The sequence below is a fragment of the Lepidochelys olivacea genome (assembly GCF_965140295.1).
Source record: "Lepidochelys olivacea isolate rLepOli2 genome assembly, chromosome: 27".
Taxonomy (NCBI): Eukaryota; Metazoa; Chordata; order Testudines; family Cheloniidae; genus Lepidochelys; species Lepidochelys olivacea.
In genome coordinates this window covers 6,779,451-6,799,299 of record NC_140437.1, presented here as the reverse complement: position 1 = coordinate 6,799,299, position 19,849 = coordinate 6,779,451, and the positions used below count along the sequence as shown (strand labels likewise).

General features: G+C 58.3%; 2 protein-coding genes across 2 annotated transcripts in view; one reads left to right on the top strand and one right to left on the bottom strand.

Annotated features, from left to right (window-relative positions):
* The first annotated feature begins 3 nt into the window (after positions 1-3).
* Positions 4-9,944, top strand: PSMC5 (proteasome 26S subunit, ATPase 5). Its single transcript, XM_084615424.1, has 12 exons — positions 4-141; positions 1,089-1,160; positions 2,061-2,130; positions 2,717-2,814; positions 3,983-4,039; positions 4,382-4,612; positions 5,655-5,781; positions 7,293-7,483; positions 7,739-7,837; positions 8,185-8,295; positions 8,703-8,789; positions 9,825-9,944. The coding sequence occupies exons 1-12, from the start codon at positions 103-105 to the stop codon at positions 9,876-9,878; spliced, it is 1,236 nt and encodes a 411-aa protein (XP_084471550.1). The 5' UTR covers positions 4-102; the 3' UTR covers positions 9,879-9,944.
* Positions 9,945-10,445: 501 nt separating this feature from the next.
* SMARCD2 (SWI/SNF related BAF chromatin remodeling complex subunit D2) overlaps positions 10,446-19,849 on the bottom strand; it is a 37,776-nt gene continuing 28,372 nt past the window's right edge. Inside the window, exons 7-13 of the mRNA XM_084615420.1 lie at positions 19,579-19,680; positions 18,059-18,220; positions 17,482-17,579; positions 16,854-16,989; positions 12,928-13,050; positions 12,486-12,587; positions 10,446-11,634 (exon numbers count right to left, since the gene is read on the bottom strand). Of these exons, the coding sequence (XP_084471546.1) occupies positions 11,581-11,634; positions 12,486-12,587; positions 12,928-13,050; positions 16,854-16,989; positions 17,482-17,579; positions 18,059-18,220; positions 19,579-19,680 (777 nt within the window). The 3' untranslated portion in view covers positions 10,446-11,580. The remainder of the gene's footprint in view (positions 11,635-12,485; positions 12,588-12,927; positions 13,051-16,853; positions 16,990-17,481; positions 17,580-18,058; positions 18,221-19,578; positions 19,681-19,849) is intronic.

The window sequence follows — 19,849 nt, the reverse complement described above, 5'->3', positions numbered from 1 at the left end:
GAGTCGGGGCGGCGGCCATCTTGGATGTGGGCAGATAGCTCCGCTTGTCTCTCTACGCCTGCGCAGTACGCGTCAGTTCCCTGACCTGATCACGGCGCTCAGATGCCGTCGGAGAAGATGGCGGTGGACGGGCCGGAGCAGGTGAGAGACCCCGGGGGGCTGAGGGAGCGGCCGGGAGGAAGGGGCCGTGGGGGCTCGTCCTACCCTGGGGGCAGCTCCGTGGAGCTGGGGACCCGGTTCTGCTGAGTCAGGCCGGGGCTGGGATGGGGGCCGGGAGGAGGCGAGGGGGTCGGTGACTGGGGGGAAGGGCGGGAGGGAGGGAGGGAGAGGGATAGGAGGGGGCGGGGGAGGGGCAGGAGGGGGCGGGGGAGGGGGAGCGGAGGGGTGGGCGGGGAGGAAGAGGAGGGATGGGGGCAGGGTTTGTTGCAGATGCTCCTGCAGAACCAAGGGAGAAAGGGTTCCTCCCTCACCAGTGGGGTCCAGCCCCCTTGGGTGGGCTGCCCGGGATCTCCGTGCCTGCTGCCAGGGATGCCTCCCGGGCGGTGGGGCTGGAGCACCGGCTTCTCCCACCCACCAGCTCCTGTCCTCTTTGGATTCTTTGCCTGTGATTGGAGCAGCCGGGTCCCCTGAGAGTTTGGGGAACTCCACGGAAGCGACCAGAGCCCCGGCCTGCACCAGCCTTGTGTACCTGGGTCTCCTTGGAGCCTGGTGGCTGCAGATGTTAGTTACTCTGGGGCTGCCTCCTACCCTTTGGAAGGGGCTGAACCTGCCTGCGCCGGAAGCTGCCCCTGGAGAGCCATTTGGATGCTCCCCACCCGATCAGAGGGTCTCTGGGGAGCCCTGGGGCCTCCTTCACCTCAGATCAAGCCTTTGCGGTGTCCCAAGCTCCAGAGGCTCTGGGTTGGTTTATAGCTGGCAGCCAGCTCAGGGGGCTGTTCTGCCAGACCTGTGGACGGCGCCCTTATTGGAAGGGTCCGCCTGTCGCCACCCAGCCTCTGCTCCTCTAGAGAATGAGCAGCACCTCCCCTTCGGCGCCGAGGGGCTTCCCTGGGCTGATGGACGTGTCCTGATGTGTGCTCTCTCTGCAGATGGAGATGGATGAAGGCAAAGGGGGGACAGGTCTCCGCCAGTACTACCTGTCCAAAATTGAGGAGCTGCAGGTGAGCTGCATGGTGGGGGCTCTCTGATCACAGAGAGTGGGGTCTGGGCTGGGGCACCGTTTCTTCTAAGTGGGTGGCCGGAGGGGTACTAGTCTGATGGTGCTGAGGATGCGCATTCTGGATTGCGGCAGGGGTACTACCATCTCTGCTGGGCAGTTCTTCTCACAGGACCTCCGAGGGAACCAGCAGCCTCTTCCAAGCGATTCTAGTCCATGTTCTGTGACAGCATCTCTGTCAGTAGGGCTGGGGCCTCAGAGGCTCCCAGCAGGAGGTGTAGGCTGGGACCCAGGAACTAGTAGGCAGATGTGGGGCCTTCCTAGAGCAGTGTTGCTAGCTGTCAGTGGCGGGCGTCTCCAAAGCCAGCTGGCCTGACTCTGCAGAAGGCAGGTCTGCAGGGCTAAAAGGGGCCGTTTTGACTGTTGTTCCTCGGAGCAGAGTGGTGCCTGTCTGATAACAGATTGGGGGAGAGGGCGTCACAGCAGCAATTTGTCTAGGCAGAGGCCCCTTGCCCAGGTTTCAGGGTGTTGAGGTTGGTGGTGGTACCCCCACTCCTATGGCAGGGACAAAGTGACCAGCAAACCCCTTCATAACGTTCCTTGTTCCTGACGGAGAGGGGAGGCCATTAGCCAGGGTTTGGGTGCAGACCACGTGGTAAGAGACGCTCACAGCTGGGTCCCCTCCCCTTCCTGTGCCGGGCTGCTTTCCCGAGCGGTTCACACTGGAGACGCTAGAGAGGATTGCCAACCGGACACACATGGGCACTTCCTAGCTGCTAGACTGGCAGTTAGCCTGTGTTCAGGAGCGAGTCGACTCTGAGCTGAGGTGCTGAGGTGGGGGCGGTTGTGCAGGGGGGACCCCTGGGCTCATGTGGGCTTATCCCTTCTCCCTCTCTCCCCAAAGCTCATTGTGAATGAAAAGAGCCAGAATCTCCGCCGCCTGCAAGCACAGAGGAACGAGCTGAACGCCAAAGGTAGGGCTCCCACTGGCCTTCCCCGGCCTCGTCCGTGGTCTCCGCGCTCGGCCCCCCCCGAATTGGTGCTTTGAAAACGAGAAAGTTTTCTGCATCCCAGCCAGGGGGTCGGCCTGGTGGGTGGGATGCGAAAGGTGGCCAGAGCGTACCATGAGAGCAGCCTCCTGCAGGGAGGGTTGGATTGTTTCATGTTCTGCCAGGGAGGGACGCAAATCTCACTGGCTGGGTGATCTCTTGTGTTCCTGGTGGTCACAGCCTCTTCATTTCCACGCCACCGGGAAAGCTGGACAGCCCGTTTCCCAAGCGCGCTCTCCCGGGGATACAAAGGCAGGGTGCTACCTGTTATTTCCTGCCTGAGAAGGAGGCCGGTGCTGACTCCGGAGCATGGCTGCTGTGTCCCCAAGGGGCTGGGGCATGTGGGAAGTTAGCAGCACCTGCCCCCTCTGAGTTAATGGAAGTGGCTGGTTACCCCTGCCCTGGAAATGCCCTTTATGCTTGGGCCCTGAGCGGGGGCCCTGTGAACAGCTGCTGGCCTCTTTGCTCCTTGGTGGCCAGGCAGGGCTGACGTCTCCTTGTTGCGCTACAGTGCGCCTGCTGCGGGAGGAGCTGCAGCTGCTGCAGGAGCAGGGCTCCTACGTCGGTGAGGTGGTGAGGGCCATGGATAAGAAGAAGGTGCTTGTCAAGGTATGGAGCTGGGGTGCTGCTTCCCAGGGCCGAGCAGTGCCAGCTGCTGGCTGAGGGCCTCGATGGCACTGCATGGGGGTTCGTGGGTGGGTGGCCAGGCTCATGAGCTCAGGGCAGCGCTGCTCTGCTCCCTGACTGGGGACCGTAGCTCTCCTGGCCTTCCCAGGCTGCTGGTGGGCTCACTCCGCAAATGAGCCTGGGAACAGAAACCCCAGGAGCCCCAGCCGTGCGCCCCAGGGGACTGCCCTGGAGCAGGCCAGGGGGAGGGTGAACTGCCCTAGGGCTGCCAGCACACTGCAAATCCATGTGGCAGCAAGGAGCCACCTGTCCCCCTCCCAGCGCCGAGGAGTGGCCCCGGAGGAAAGGGGGTGCTAGACCTGGTGGCAGGCGCTCCCTCCGAGGGGAAGGAGAGTCATTCAAGATATCCTGGGGAGCTGTTACTAGGAAGGACGGGCTAAATCTAAGGGGCTGGCTCTGCGGAGAAGTTGGTTACCAGCATGTTCTGCTGGGCTGGGGAACCGTCTCCCAGGAGCAGGAGGCCCAGCGGGCGGGGCAGTGTATTAGAAAAGGCTTGAGCCGGAGCAGCCCCTCCCCAAGCCCCTGGGGACCTTGCTGGGCTCTTCCCCCCCCCCCCCACCCTCGCCCGAACACCTGGGGCGCTCCTTGGACAGGCTGTGCCTTGCTGCCCTCAAGAGCAGGACTATGTGGACCCTGATGTGCCTGGCCCTCAGTGGTGTTCAAAATGAAGCAGGGCTGGGCCCAGGAGACCACCAGGGGGTCACTAGGGGCCCATTCAGGGCGACTGCCCCAGCCCCGAGAACTGACTGCTTAGACTCTGCTTGTGCAGCGAGACCCACCTGTGTGGGGGCCAGTTACTGAGTGACGCACAAAGTCCTGGCCCCTGTGGGACCTGCCCCAGGGCCTTGGCTCTCCTGCGCTGACTGGGAGGTTTGTGGGAGCTGTGCACGCCTGTTGGGGATGAGTGGGGCGGGGGGGCTGTGCACGCCTGCTGGGGGGGAAGCCTGCACATGGGCTGGGTGGGAGGCGGTGTGTACACACGCACTGGGGCAGGGAGGAGGCCTGTGCGCGCATACTGGGGCAGGACAGGGGGAGAGCTGCGTGTGCTTCCCCAGCCCCACCCCACAGGTCTCTGCTCTCTCTGTTCCAGGTTCACCCAGAAGGAAAGTTTGTGGTGGATGTTGATAAAAACATTGACATCAATGATGTGAGTACCAGACCCCTTGGTGAGCCCAGCCCTCGGAGCAGCGCGTTCAGTGCTGGGGGCAGAGGGAGGCGGCTTGGCAGCAGCTGCCTTCCCTTGTGCCTGTCTTCGCCAGCCTGCTGGGGGCAGCAGAGGGTGATGCTCCCTTCTAACCAGCTGCTGCTGACCCACCCAGGGGGTTCCGTGGGCCCTGCCCCAGCAGCTGCCCCAAGTCCCAGCTCTTGCTGGGGAGGTGCCCAAGCTGGGTGCATAGGCTAGGGCACTGCGAGTGCGGCAGCTCCCGCCAGCTGGTGCTGAAGGTGAGTGGAGGCCACACGGTGAGTTCCTACCCGTCTGTCTCCAAAGGTGACCCCGAACTGCCGCGTGGCGCTAAGGAACGACAGCTACACGCTCCACAAAATCCTGCCCAACAAAGTGGACCCGCTGGTGTCCCTGATGATGGTGGAGAAGGTCCCGGACTCCACCTACGAGATGATTGGCGGCTTGGACAAGCAGATCAAAGAGATCAAGGAAGTAATCGAGCTGCCCGTCAAACACCCGGAGCTCTTCGAGGCCCTGGGGATCGCCCAGCCAAAGGCAAGTGCTCTCGGGGCAGGACTCCCAGCATGTGCAGATCGCGCTCAGCCAGCTGTGCACTGCCACCTGCCGCGGGGAGGGGGCTCTGCCAGCCGTGGGCATCTCAGATCTGCTGCTCAGAACTGAGCAGAAAATAGCTCTGCATTGCTGGGTGCTGGTGCTCTGCACACGTGCCCTGTCGGGCTTCTGGGCTAGGTTGGCACGGAGAAGGGAGCCCTCTACCTTCCCTGGATGGTTCCCGCCACCCCATGGAGATTCATTACCAGCTCCCAGTAATGGGGACGACGGAGCAGCTGGTGCTGTTCACCGCCTCTTGCTCCCACTCTCCCGTGACTTGCTCTGGTTCTCTGGCCGTGTGGGAGCAGGGAGCAGGGAACCACTCACATACCTGTCACTGAGTGGGTGGGATCCCAGTGCCTGCCAAAGGAGAGGCCCAGCACTCAGCCCCTGTGCACCCACTGGCAGCACCCCCCTGCAATGCTAGCTGGGGAGAGGGGTGGCTACACGAAGGACATAGATGCTCCCAGTGGAAAGCAGCTGTAACAAGACCCTTTACCCTGCCAGAGCCCAGCACAGCTCCCTGCTGGCAGCTGCAGCAGGGCCAGGGCCAAGAGTGGGTGCGAGTCTCCTCTAGCCTCAGCCCTTCCCAGGGGATGGCAGCTCCTCGCCCATGTGGAGGAGGGGGTGATCCTTAGGAAATGCAGCGCTCCTTGCTGGAGGAGGCAGAGCTTGAGCAGCCCCCCATGGCGCGAATCCCCGAGGGCACTGCAGGCCTGGTCTGTCCCCACCTGTCCAAAGCCAGGCTCTCCCCCTTCTGGCAGCACTGGGCATGACTCTGGCAGCTGCGTTCCACTCCCTGCTGCACCCAGGACGTGTGGCCCTGGTCGGATCGTTGGGGCCCCCTCTCCTGCTGGGACGTGGATGGGATTTATGGGTAAATTGCCCACTAGGTGGCACCAAATGCCCATGTCTGTGCCAGGCTATGCAGTGTAGCTCCTGCACTGAGCGCCCTCAGCTAATGACACTGCACTGGCCGTTGCAGGGGGTGCTGCTCTACGGACCTCCCGGCACCGGGAAGACCCTGCTTGCCAGGGCCGTGGCTCATCACACTGACTGCACCTTCATCCGAGTCTCGGGCTCTGAGCTGGTGCAGAAGTTTATTGGCGAGGGTAAGTGTGGATGTGGGAACACGATGGGGTGGGGGGTAGGATGGAGACACATGAGTTCAACCCCCCATTCCCAAGCTGTCCCTCTGCGAAGCCTGGTAGCAGGGCAGGGGGGCGATGTGGCCCCCCTCACAGCTGTGGCTGTGGGGCCGGTGTTCCTGTTCTGAAGAGCTGGGCCCAGGGGGGATAAAAATCGATGGTTACAAAAAACCCTACAAAATGGGAGTAGGTGCTGTAATTAAATACATTTTTCTCTTTAAAAATAACACTAAATTATAAAATTCTAGTTGAAATTATTCTGGCCTGTGTTCAAGCCTAAGAGTGTAATTATTAACATTTAAATAACCAATGTGCCATGAGCTTTCAAAAGGTCCCAATGTCATGTTACCCCATCTTACTATCAGTCCTTACAATGGAGCGAAGGCTGGTTATTTACATCTTTCCAAGAGTCGGTATTTCCAGTGTCTGGGGGAGCAGAGACGCTTTTGGGGTTCAGATTAGCTAACAGGTGCAAAGAATCCTTCATCTGGACTAGCTCATTCCAAACTGAGAAAGCAGCTGGGAGTTGGAAGCTTGAAGCTTGTTTCCCCTTCCCGTCTGTGAATAACAGGCAGGTGTGGGAGGATGAGCTCTGCTAACTAAAACCTTGAAGGATGTGGGGCCAGATTTCCAAAGGGGTTCAGGCACCTAAAGATGCAGGGAAGCTGTAGGTATCTCAGTGCACCCATTACAGTGAATGCTTCCTTTGTGTAATAAATCAAGCTGTTTTAAATGCAAATCACATTTGACAACCTGAATGTTTTTTCCAGCGCATCTGAGTTAGGTTTATTGAACTGAAACAGTTTTAAAATGCTGATTTTGTAGATTTAATCAAAATCCAGTTTCCAGCCAAATACAGCTTGACCCCAATCCCAAGTCAAAGAATTAGCTAGTAAATAACTGAATTGTTTCCCGTTTTCGAACATCATAAAGTGTGACAGTCAAGAATCTGAAAACAAAACATGCCGCGAGCTCGTGTGTTGGCCTGGCTGGCAGAAAGCAGCACCAAGCGCCGAGGGAAGGTGGTATGGGTTGGCCAGGCGACGCTGTGTAATGGTTATACCAGCCAATGAGCATGAACCTGGATGCAGGGAAATAGCTGCAGGACAAACACAAACCAAGATTGCTATCAGTGATTTAAATCAGTCCCTCCTGTTTTCATGGCCCGCAGCCAAGCCCTGCGCTGAATGCCTCTTGTCCGTGCCCGCAGGAACCAAGTCCGGAGGGCTGGGCCTGGTCTCCGGGTTCCCAGTGCTGAAGAGGAGCACTCCTCAGGCTAGGCCTGTGACCAGGCTCCTACCCTCGAGGGTGCCATGGTTCCAGCCCCTGGGGCTGCGCTGACCAGCGCATTGAAGGAACTCTCCATCCCTGCAGTGAGCATGGGGCCGGGGCGCAACCCTGGGGCTGCAGAGCTGTGGTGGGCCGCGCGCTGTCCTATGGCAGGGCGTTCAGGGGCCCCTCTGCTTTGCTCTCAGGCGCTCGCATGGTGCGGGAGCTCTTTGTGATGGCCAGGGAACACGCTCCCTCCATTATCTTCATGGATGAGATAGACTCCATCGGCTCCTCGCGCTTGGAGGGCGGCTCTGGGGGGGACAGCGAAGTGCAGCGCACCATGCTGGAGCTCCTCAACCAGCTTGACGGCTTCGAAGCCACTAAGAACATTAAGGTGCGTAGAGCCTAGCATGACCCTGGCCTCCTGGCCACTTCTCGGCCCCACCGCGAGTCTCCCCCACAGGGCTAGGCCGGCGCCCCTCCCACATGCTCAGGGTAAGAGGGGAATCAGCTGCCCCGTTTCTGAGCTGGGAGCTGAAGCCAGGTGGCTTGGCTGGCACCCAGAGCCCCCGCGGGAGGGGGGCACTTGCCCCTCACTGCGGGATAAAACCCCAGCTCCTTTACACAGTGACAGCCTCCTCCCCTACAGGTGATCATGGCCACTAACCGGATAGACATCCTGGACTCTGCTCTGCTGCGCCCAGGCCGCATCGACAGGAAGATCGAGTTCCCTCCTCCAAATGAAGAGGTAATGGGGGCGTTCCCCTGTGGCAGGCCCCTTGCAGGCTCCCAGGCCTGGGTGCGCATTCTCTGTGTTCCCAGTGCTATTTATCAGCAGGGCATCCCCCCATCCCCACCGTGCATTCGCCTGCGGGCCAGGGACAAAGGGTTGAACTCTGCTTCTGTAGTGTCATGGCCCTGAAAGGGGCTGAGTCCCAGCCTAGACCCACAGATGTTCTCACTGTGCTGGCAGTTCCTTGCCCTGGCCGACCGCTCAGGTGCTGGACCCCCTTCTTGTCCCTCACCCCCGTTGCTGGGGCTCTCGGCACAGGCTTGCCTAGGCTCTTACCCCCCTTGCTGGGGCTCTCCCTGCAGGCTCGCCTAGACATTCTCAAGATCCACTCTCGGAAAATGAACCTGACGCGGGGGATAAATCTGCGTAAAATTGCGGAGCTGATGCCAGGAGCGTCTGGGGCTGAGGTGAAGGTGAGTAGCTGGGCCTGGAGCTCTACAGACTGGTGCAGCGGCAGCATGTGGGACAGGGAGCAGCTGCCCCTGATTAGCTCTGGCTGGAGCCTGGGGCTCTGGAGTGTGTTTTGAGCCAGGACAGGCTTCCATTGAGCTGCCATGTGCCTGCTCCTTGCATGTTCCTGGGGCAGGCTGGGGCCCTCTCAGGAAGTGCTGAGCTCACTGTGTTCCCCTGGAGGGATACAGACTGGCAGGAGACATACAGGACTCCTCCGTCACACGCTGCCCCTCTACCAGGGAACTGCTCTCCCCGTGTGAGAAGATGGCTGCAGTGTGTGGCTAGGCGGGTGTGTCCGGGTGGCGGGGGATGGGACACTGTGCAGAAAGGGGAGTGACTGTTCTTCCTTGCTCTTGGTCCCTTGCAGGGGGTGTGCACAGAAGCTGGCATGTACGCCCTGAGGGAGCGGAGGGTGCATGTTACACAGGAAGATTTTGAAATGGCTGTAGCCAAGGTAAAATCCCCCTTGCTCTGCCCCAGCAGCGGGTGGGGGAGGTGGCTTCAGAGCACCAGTCACTTTAAGGGACCAATTGCAGGCTCTTCCGTTCCTTCAGCGCTGCTGGCCGTGCCCCTGGTCCAGCTGGCAATGGCTAGCCTGCCAGCCCAGTCAGCCCCCTGCTGGAGAAGTGGGACACCCCGAAAGAGAGGTGTGGGGAAAGAGACAGGCTAAAGGAATGCAAAGAAATGAGGGGTCCCCCAAAGGTAGATGGAGGGCTGCTGATGTGCTTGTCCTCATGTGGCCCAAACAAGGGCCCACAATAAAACCCTGTGAGGAACTTTTACCCCATGCCCCTTTGGCCATGAGTTCCACAGGTACCAGCATGACTCAAGTGGTAAAGTCAGCGTGGAAAGGCTGAAACCCTCCTGCCACCTGCCCTGGCTCTGCTTCTCCCACCTTCCTCTGCAGCTTTGGGCCAGGTGCTGGCAGTGTCCCAAGCTGTTCCCTCTGGCAGATCCTGGGCTCCCAGTTCTGTTGCTGGCTGCTCAAGAAGGGATCAGCCTGTGGCTGAGTTGCTCAGTGTGAAGTGAGAGCAGCTGAGAGGGGAGTTAACTGGCTTTAGGGGCAACCCCTGGGGCCTCCCTTATGCACAGAGACCCTGCTGCTGTAGGGTGGGGGACAGCCTGGCCTTTGCAGCTGTGCTGGGGCAATGTGCTTCCCAGCTCCCCAGTAGCTGATTCCTTCCCTGAGTCTTGGCTTCTGTGCACTTTGGGGGATGGGCTTTTACTGCTACTATCATTGCCCTGCCTTTGGTGAATGCCAAGGGGGCTGTGTCCTAGGCAGTGCAGTGCTATGGTGCCCTAAGCTGGAGCGCTGGGTCCTGCCCCTGCCCGCAGGGGGTACTAGGCAGAAACCTTGCCAGGCAGGCTCCTGGGGCCTAGCCTGGTTCCTGCCTCAGGACAGTGACTGAGGACACATGCAGGTGACTTCACTCAAGGTCTGAGTGCTGGATGCAGGGTCTAACACTTACCTTTCTCCTCCCCCCTGCAGGTGATGCAGAAGGACAGCGAGAAGAACATGTCGATCAAGAAGCTCTGGAAGTAACTGGGGGCCTGAACCCTGTGTGCTGGCCCCCTCACCTTTTCTCTAATAAAGCTCTGTGCTGGCTGAGTTACTTCCCCTCAGACTCTGGCTGTTGGAGGGAGGGATATGACCAGGGGAAAGCAGCCTCTGTGCCTGCCAGCAGCTGGGAACCCTCTCTCCCCCTTAGGTTACAGATCAAGGAGCCTAGAGCCCAGCCAGCGGGCTAAACACTAGTGGGTTTCCGTGTGGCAAAGGGGACACAGTGACTGGCCCTGGCTTGGTGCAGTCTGCTCTTGCCCTGCCTTGAACAGCTAAAGCCCAGGCTGGTGCTCAGTAACTGCTCTGCAGTGAGATGGGCTCCTCCCATCCCTGAGGGGCAGGACTGGACTTTGGCCTGCTTACAGAGCAGGGATGGGCCCTTGGGGAAGGAGGGAAGTATTGACAGTGTTACTCCCTAGGCCTTTGAGCTCCTGTCTGCAGCCAGGGTCTCCTCCCCCCTCTGGTTACCCTAGGGAAGGCTTGGCACAGCAGGGGCACTAGGCTCCCAGCTGCTCAGCAGGTGGTGAGGAAGGAGACACTGGCACAAGCTGTTCCTAAATGTTTTTATTAGAAAATATCTAACCCAGACAAAACGGTTACAACAGCAAGAGCAGGCAGCCACAGCCTGCATGTCTGTAAACACCCCCCCTCTCCTGCCTAATTCTACCATGCGCCATAACTGCAAGGCTGCTCTGCCCCCCAGGAAACAGCCCCTGTTCCCTTGGGCCAGGGATGGCTGGGCTAAGGCACATGGGAATGCCCAGCTCCTGGTGTCACAGATGCTGGGTCTAGTCCTGTGGGCACTACCTTGTGTCAGGGTGTCTGCAGCCAGTAGGCGCAGCATGCTCTTCCTGCCCTGGCTCCCTTGAGAGAGAAGCCCCCCACCCCACTGTATGTGAAAGAAAAGGGAGGATGGAACATTCAGTTGATTGTCAGAGACTCTGACTAAGCTCAGCTGCCCAGGAGCAGAGTGAATCCATTGCATAGGTTTAGGCAAGTGCAGGACTAGCGGGAAACCTTATATTAATCAAATACAAACCCACTGTACAAAAGGCTTCCTTTTATAAACCCTGCTCACAAAAACAGATAGTGCAAAACGCCGCCAGCTCGGCCGGCCTTTGGAATGGATGAAGCTTTGGTTTTAAAAGTGCCAGCAGCTGCCTGCCCTTCCCCATGTAGGGGGGAGGCTGGCACAGCTCAGCAGGAAGCAGGCAAAGCCCTTGTCCTCCCAGTGCTGAAGCTCAGGAGCCCATGCAGCTGTTGCGATGCTCTGGCCACATCGCTCAGCATGAAGAAGGGCCTCGGTGGCCCCTTGGCTCCAGCTCAGGGAGAGCTCATACCCTCTGGTCAGCGACTCCGCCAAGGCTCAGGCCCAGGCAGGAAGGGGAGGGTGGAGCTCCGAGCCTGCAATGAACACTGGGGAGAGGCGAAGGCAGCAAGCTAGGCCAGTAATGCAATAAAGGGGCCGGAATGAGAGTGGCAGGGACAGGGCAGAGGCTGCACAGGTTACCATGTGACCCATGCCTTTGGCTAGAGCTCCCTGACCCAGAGAAGCCACAGGGTTGGGAGCCCCTGGGCACACAGGCTTTGTGCAAGTGCTGTATTTGATTCCAGTAAGATGTACCGTAAGGCTCAGGCACTCTCTCAGAGGAGAGAACAAAGCTCCTGAGCTGTGCCCAGCCCGTTAGGTGAGGCGAATCCCAAGCACTTGTTCCAGTTCCTGTCTGCGCTGCTGAACCTGAAAGGCACAAGAGGCAGGAGGTCAAGCGGGCTCTGGGACCTGCCGAAGCTCGCCCAGGAGAAAGGCAGGGCTGGCTGGGGGAGCGTTGGATGGGCACAAGCTCTCTTGCCCCTCGGAGGCGTTCTCCACTTCGGAGTGTCTCACTGGAGCTCAGCCGCCACTCAAGAGCCTCACAGCACCAAGCCGATGGGCGACTGAGCCACGACAGGGGAGGTACATTTCCTGATTCCGCTCAGGATTTTAGACAGCAGGCCTGATGCCCCCCCATGCTTGCTGCTCTGTCCCTGGCTGCAGTCCATTCCCACAGCATGCTGTGGGGCAGATCTTACCTATTCTAGGCCTCCCATAGCTCGTTACCCTTGAGTCCTTCCTCCAGGGGAGGACTCCAGTACTTGTGGCCTCCCTGGGCAGCTGTGAGTGAAACCCACAGGGCTGGGTCAGTTTCATGCCCGCCGAGTGAAATTGACCAGGGTCTTGTCAGGTTCACTGCTGACTGGGAAGGCCTGCAGAAGGGCAGGGACAGAGCTCTAGAGTGGGGGTGGGAAGGACCAAATCTGGTCAGGAAAGGGGAGGGGCTGAGGTGCAGGAAGGGGGTGAGCACTGATCCTTCAGAAACAGCCCAGTTCCCAGCTGGACATCCCAGACCTGGCTCAGCTTCAGGGGAGGGCAGGTTCTAGTTCGAACCGCGTGCTCACAGGAAAAGGCACAGCGTGATTGGGCCATGGAACATGGGGCTCTGCCCACCCCTCTAGCATTGGCTAGGGCAGGGAGGAGAGGGTGGCAGGGATGCTGGTAACAGCTAAGGGGCCAAGCCCAGGCAGCCTGGTCTGCATGGCAAGAATCCACACCTTGGCAAAGATGTGCCTCCCCGCAGCCTCCTGCGCCCAGGGCTGATGGTAGAAGTCAGCTCGTCTCTCCTCTTCGGGGTTCCCAATCACATCCGTTATGATCTGCGGCACCACATGGGGAGGAGGGAATGGTCAGGGGGACACAGACTGCTGGGCTCACGGGCAGCTGCTGCCATCCCAGGACCCACAGCAGGCTTCCTGGACACCCCGCCCCTGCCAGCATGATCACACGTCCCGCGGGGCAGGGCAAGCACCATGGCAGAGCCTGCTCCAGAGGGGAGATGCCCCATGGCTTCTGGGCTGGATACTGCACTGCAGCGTGGGCCCCATGCCGGTGTGGTTATGCTGCAGGGGGCTGTTACTGCATTACCCTGCAGGGTAATGCCATGCCCCAGCCCCTGCTCAGCAGCAGCTCGTCTCTCCAGTGGGGCCCCAGCTTTACCTTGAGGTCCCTCCTCTGGGATTTGATCCATTCCTGAATGAAGTCCTGCGGGTTGTTACTGAAGCTCAGCATGAAATCTCGCTGTGTCTTCAGCTGGTTAATGGACTCAATGGTCTCGTGGATCTAGCAAGAGAAATCGGGTGAGAGGGAGCCAGCCGAGGCAGGACTGGCTTTGCCATTTTGCTTGCAATCGTCTGTAAAGGGCTCCAAGCCAGGACCCTCCACAGCATGGGGAGGGGCTGGGTGGGGGCCCAAGGGAAGGCTCAGCAAGAAATGAGTGGAGCCCACTTCCTCCTCGTGCCAAAGCTCAGAAACACATGGGATAGCAGCGCAGCGTAAAGCCAGGCCCAAGTCCCTGGAGCTGCAGTCCAGAGGGGTTAACTTGTCCCCCAGCCCAGTGCCAGACACAAAAGGAGCTCCGTCCCCCAGGGGTTAGCATCTCCACTGGCAGCTAGCACAATGGATTCCAGGTTCCCAGCCCCGATCCCTTCCTTCCTTAATCCTGTCTTGCATGGCCTGGCCCCGGGCAGGCGGCTCTGGACTCCCAGGGCAGGGCTGGCTAGGCCAGCCTGCAGAGCGCAGCATGCCAACAGCGGGAGGAGGGTGAGGGGAGCACTCTGCAGCCTGCAGTGAGAGCAGAGGGGGAGCGGTGCCTGCACCGGTACTGAATCTCCTGTGGTATGCTAGCTCACCTGATGGGAGGCTGCTGGCCTGGCACACAGCTCAGATGGCGCAGTGAATCCGACCAGGGGCCCATTTCCTCCTCCCCTGGGTGGGCAGCTGCAGCCCAATGGCTTGGCACACTGAGAGGCACAGGACTCTGCCTAGCTCCAAGCCAGAAGCAGCAGATTCCTGCCCAAGGCTCAGGTGCTGTGCACTCAGAAGCCCAGCCCTCGCCCAGAATCGGGATCTCAGCTGTTACTCAAACAGGGGTCTAACCCGTATGGGGGAGGGGGAAGCTTGAAAACGTGGACCAGGGTGACTGGTGCAACATCTTTGTGGGGGAGGGATAGCTCAGTGGTTTGAGCGTTGGCCTGGTAAACCCAGGGTTCTGAGTTCAATCCTTGAGGGGGCCAAATTGGGGATTGGTCCTGCTTTGAGCAGGGGGTTGGAGTAGTGCTTTGGCTGAAACGTGCATGGGCTGAAATTGTGAAAATGTGCCCCATAACCTCAGCCGTGCAGAACACAATGCCATCCACAGCCTCAGAAACAGCTCTGACATCATAATCAAAAAGGCTGACAAAGGAGGTGCTGTCGTCATCATGAATAGGTCGGAATATGAACAAGAAGCTGCTAGACAACTCTCTGACATCACATTCTACAGGCCATTACCCTCTGACTCCACTGAGGATTACCAAAAGAAACTACACCATCTGCTCAAGAAACTCAAGAACAAATGTTCTGCAACCAGAGTTCTGCACAAGAACAGATCCACACAGACACACCCCTAGAGCCCCGAGCAGGGGTATTCTATCTGCTACCCAAGATCCACAAACCTGGAAATCCTCGACGCCCCAACATCTCAGGCATTGGCACCCTGACAGCAGGATTGTCTGGCTATGTAGACTCCCTCCTCAGGCCCTACGCTACCAGCACTCCCAGCTATTTTCGAGACACCACTGACTTCCTGAGGAAACTACAATCCACCGGTGATCTTCCTAAAAACACCATCCTGGCCACTATGGATGTAGAAGCCCTCTACACCAACATTCCATACAAAGATGGACTACAAGCCGTCAAGAACACTATCCCCGATAATGTCACGGCAAATCTGGTGGCTGAACTTTGTGACTTTGTCCTCATCCATAACTATTTCACATTTGGGGACAATGGAGACCTTCAAATCAGCGGCACTGCTATGGGTACCCGCATGGCCCCACAGTATGCCAACATTTTTATGGCTGACTTAGAACAATGCTTCCTCAGCTCTCATCCCCCAATGCCCCTACTCTACTTGCGCTACATTGATGACATCATCATCATCTAGACCCATGGAAAAGAAGCCCTTGAGGAATTCCACCATGATTTCAACAATTTCCATCCCACCATCAACCTCAGCCTGGACCAGTCTACACATGAGATCCACTTCCTCAACACTACAGTGCTAATAAGTGATGGTCACATAAACACTACCCTATACCGGAAACCTACTGACCGCTATTCCTACCTGCATGCCTCCAGCTTTCATCCAGACCACACCACACGATCCATCGTCTACAGCCAAGCTCTACGATACAACCGCATTTGCTCTAACGCCTCAGACAGAGACAGACACCTAAAAGATCTCTGTCAAGCATTCTTACAACTACAATACCCACCTGCTGAAGTGAAGAAACAGATTGACAAAGCCAGAAGAGTACCCAGAAGTCACCGACTACAGGACAGGCCCAGAAAAGAAAATAACGGAATGCCACTAGCCATCACCTTCAGCCCCCAACTAAAACCTTTCCAATACATCATCAAGGATCTACAACCTATTCTGAAGGACGACCCATCACTCTCACAGATCTTGGGAGACAGGCCAGTCCTTGCTTACAGACAGCCCCCCAACCTGAAGCAAATACTCACCAGCAACCACACACCACAAACACTAACCCAGGAACCTATCCTTGCAACAAAGCCTGTTGCCAACTGTGTCCACATATCTATTCAGGGGGCACCATCATAGGGCCTAATCACATCAGCCACACTGTCAGAGGCTCGTTCACCTGCACTTCTACCAATGGGATATATGCCATCATGTGCCAGCAATGCCCTTCTGCCCTGTACATCGGTCAAACTGGACAGTCTCTACGTAAAAGAATAAATGGACACAAATCAGATGTCAAGAATTATAGCATTCAAAAACCAGTCAGAGAACACTTCAATCTCTTTGGTCACTCGATTACAGACCTAAAAGTTGCAATTCTTCAACAAAAAAACTTCAAAAACAGACTCCAACGAGAGACTGCTGAATTGGAATTAATTTGCAAACTGGACACCATTAAATTAGGCTTGAATAAAGACTGGGGGTGGATGTGTCATTACACAAAGTAAAACTATTTCCCCATGTTTATTCCCCCCCCCCAACTATTCCTCACACATTCTTGTCAACTGCTGGAAATGGCTCACCTTGATTATCACTACAAAAGGTTTTTTTCTCTCTCCTCTGCTGGTAATAGCTCACCTTACCTGATCACTCTCATTACAGTGTGTATGGCAACACCCATTATTTCATGTTCTCTGTGTATATAAAATCTCCCCACTGTATTTTCCACTGAATGCATCCGATGAAGTGAACTGTAGCTCATGAAAGCTTATGCGCAATTAAATTTGTTAGTCTGTAAGGTGCCACAAGTACTCCTTTTCTTTTTATGATTCTGTGATCTGCCTGAGTCTGCTGAGAGCCTGATACTAGCTCTCCCTTTCGCAGCCCTTCTGCCCTCCAGGTGGGTAGCTCCATGTCCGCCCCGGGGACTCTTTTGCTGCTGCTCACCCCATGGTGCAGACATGACCCAGCTGCCCCAGCCCCCACTGACAATAGAAAGCTCAGGCCTGTCGAACTGGAAACATGGGGAGAGCAGACAAGAAAGGGAATTTCTTAACGGCTCCCTCTGGCTGCCCGGTCCCCCAACCCCCATCCATTGGGCACCCCATTAGCATCTCCCTGCCTGGGCTGGGTGCGAGCTGCCAGTAGGCCTGTGAGCTGCCAGGGCAGTCACCCCCGACCAGCCTGGATCGCGTAGGCTGAATGCTGCATTGTGCTCTGGGACATGGAGCCTTCTGCAGAGAGAATTTAGCAAGGGCGCTGACTGGAGACCCTGCAAGCAAGCCAGGACCCCAGCCATTCGCAGCCTCAGGCTCTGCCAATCGCCACAGCAGGACTGCTGCTCTCTATGGATGGGGGCAAGGGCTGAGCCCCAGGGTGGCACAGACACGCCCCAAACCTTGGTATCCAGGGAGGCGATTTCCTGCTGGTTGGTGGTGGAGGCCAGGAAGTTGCTCATCTGAGCTTTCAGGGGGTCATCCACCTCGACATCTATGTCATAGCAGGCAGTCTTCTTCTGGTCGTTGGGATCCACGCTGTGGGAGGGGAGGCTGGCAGTTAGGGCCTACACCTGGCACTTTGCAAACAGCAGCCAGCCCCCCAGCTGGAGACATGGTCACGTGCAGCCCCAGCCCGCAAGGGAGATCAGCCTCCACCCCCCACAAAACCAGCGGAAGCAGTGGCAGGGCAAACTTCAGCCTGGCAGGAAACAGAATGAACTGCACGGAGCTCACCACACCCTGGGGCCAGACTGGAGCCGGTGCTCTGGCCCCATCCCCTGGCCTCCTCCAGCCTTTCCGTCTCCCGCTCCAGAGCCAGCCAGTCCTGCCCACCCCCCACCCCACATACACGGGCCATCCATCCCTGTTCCCCACTCCAGAGCCAGCCAGTCCTGCCCATCCCCACGTACACGGCTCATCCAGTCTGAGCACACTGAAGAAAAGAATCCCAGAAGCAAACCAAACCCCAGCCCGGCCCAGGTAAGTCCCAGCTCCAGAGCGGACAGCAGGGGCCATGCCCTGCCCTACCTGATCATGTGGTTGATGATGATGGGATCCGGATGCTGCAGCAGGCCTGCCAGCTTCATGGGGATCTCGGAGAATCGCATGCGAATGCAGCTGAAGATCTGGGGGGGGGGGCAAGTCAGAGCATTAGCAGCCCCAGTGAGGAGGCTCCTTCAGCCCGCGAGAGGATGGGACCCAGCTTGCAATATGGGCAGGACCAGATCACCATCTGATGGTGTAAGGCAGGTAAACACTTCAGTGACACTCATGGGAAGTGGGGCACGTTGCAGAGCAACTGGCATGGGGGCAGCCAGATCCTCAGCACTCCTCCCCCAGAGACCCCTGGCAGCCCTGGGCACGGCCCAGAGACACCTTCCCCTCACCCACCTTGGGCCCGGCCGCAGGCTGCTGAGCCCATTTCTGCATGGCAGGGACCAAACAGCAATGCTGGCCAGCAGGGAACGGTTAACCCGAGGCTGGAGAACCCCAGCTGGCAAAGGGCGGGAACAAGGGGCTGGTCTCTGCCGCGGGACGGCAGGGCCAGGCTGAGCTGGCTGCAGCCCTGGGCACACAGGGAGGGAGTGGGGAGGCCCAGGCCCACCTGGCGGAAGTATCGGTTGCAGTTGATGTACTCCTTCTCGTGGCTGTCCTGCAGCTTGTTGTGTTTGATGTAGAGCCACAGGGCCTGCATGATGCTGGCCCGGGTCTGGGTGTGGACACCCAGCAGGCGAGCCAGGCGAGGATCCAGTTTGTACTGCGGAGGCTGCAAGGAGACACAGCGCCCGGCTAGAAACAAATACGGAGACAGTGCTCCACCCCAGGGAGGGACCAGGCATCTTGGCTCCATTGAGGTACCCGGGTGTTCCCTCTCAGCACCACCTGCCGACACAGAGCTGCACCAAGCCTGCCGAGAATGGAGCTATCTGCAACCACCCCTCCTCCCTTGGTGGGCACACCAGGTCCAGAAGGGTTTGTGGTTAGAGGGGTGAGGGGGTTGGCTTGCTATTGCCATTCGAAATTCAGGCTATGGGAGCAGCCCAGCTGGGAGCTGTCTGCACTTCTCCCAGAGCTGGTGCATCTCCAGCAGTGCTATCCCAGCATGCACTGTGGCTGGGCTGATAGGATCAGGATGGGACCTGTAGTCTTCCTGGGCCACCAGGGTGCTCTGATCTAAACTGATCTTCTCCCTGCAAGAGCCTCTCATGGATCCACCTGGCCTGACCCTGGTGACCTGGGTACCACTGGCCAAGGGCTCCATAGGCCACTGCGAGAGTGACCCCCCCCCCATCCCTCTTGCATAGCAGCCAGCTAACACCCTGGCAGAGGCCCAAACTCTCCAGTGCACTTGCTGATTATCCGCCAGGGGGGCGGAACAGGTCACTGGAGAGGAGAGAAGTCGGTCCCATGGGAGCCAGCCCCGTCTGGGGAAAGGACCCTCATGGGGACAGGCCTGGCTCCTTCACTGTTCAGTAAAGCCTGGGGCTGGGCCACACCAGTCTCTCCTGCTGTGGGACCCAGCACATGCCCTCCCCATCCATGGACAGTCAGCAGGTAGCCTCAGAGACTCACCAGGGCAGAGAGAGAGAGAGAGAGAGAGAACCAACCCCCGGGGCTTTCTACAGCCTGCAGAAAGAGCAGGCTCTGGCGGGGTGCAGCCATCGACAGCTGAAAGGGCAGCCCCAGGACCCCCAGGGGGTGGTGCATATGGACAGGAGGTAGGTATGGCGGGATGGCGACATGCTGGCAGTCAGTGCTGGGACATGCCGCCTGCCTCCAGAATTAATCCCCCCACTCAGCAGAAGCTGCCAAACCTGCCCTCCCTGGGTGGGGAGCTTTATGCCTGCTCAAGACAAGCAAATGTTTTGCCTTTGGGATGCCCCAGCATGCACCACATGGCAGGTATTTTTACATACCTTTGCTGGCCCTCCCCGGCTCCTTAAAGTCATTTGATGGGCTGCTCAGATCTGCCCCAAAGGCAGCCCCTGCCAGTCAGCCCCTCCCTGTGCTCCCGGCATAGCCATGCCATTACCTGTTGCTAGAGGGGAGGGACTTTCCCCAGGGCAGGCAGGTTGGGCAGTGTGGGGGACGCCAGGCTGCACTGCTGACCCCAAAGGACCTCACCTGGTGATCCAGCATGAGCAGCAGGGTGCATTTCACATTGACATCACCAGGGCGCTTGACCTGGAAGCCGTCCGTCTCTTGGGTCGTGGGCATCCTGTGCCACTAGGGAAAAGACCAACATGATTAAAGATTTACTGCCAAGACCACAAGGGGGCGCTCTGCACACGTTATTCGCTAGTTCATCAACATCAGCCATTTGGAGCCTGACCCAGCGCCAGGTAGCTTGGGGCCAGAGCCTTCTCCGCACCCTCGGGCTGGCACCCTGACAGAT

Bases quoted from the DNA above. Each gene is read 5' to 3' on its own strand.
- PSMC5 (XM_084615424.1), top strand. From the start codon at position 103: ATGCCGTCGGAGAAGATGGCGGTGGACGGGCCGGAGCAG. The intron at 5,782-7,292 runs GTAAGTGTGGAT...CTTTGCTCTCAG, and splicing joins GCAGAAGTTTATTGGCGAGG to GCGCTCGCATGGTGCGGGAG. The intron at 7,484-7,738 runs GTGCGTAGAGCC...CCTCCCCTACAG, and splicing joins AAGCCACTAAGAACATTAAG to GTGATCATGGCCACTAACCG.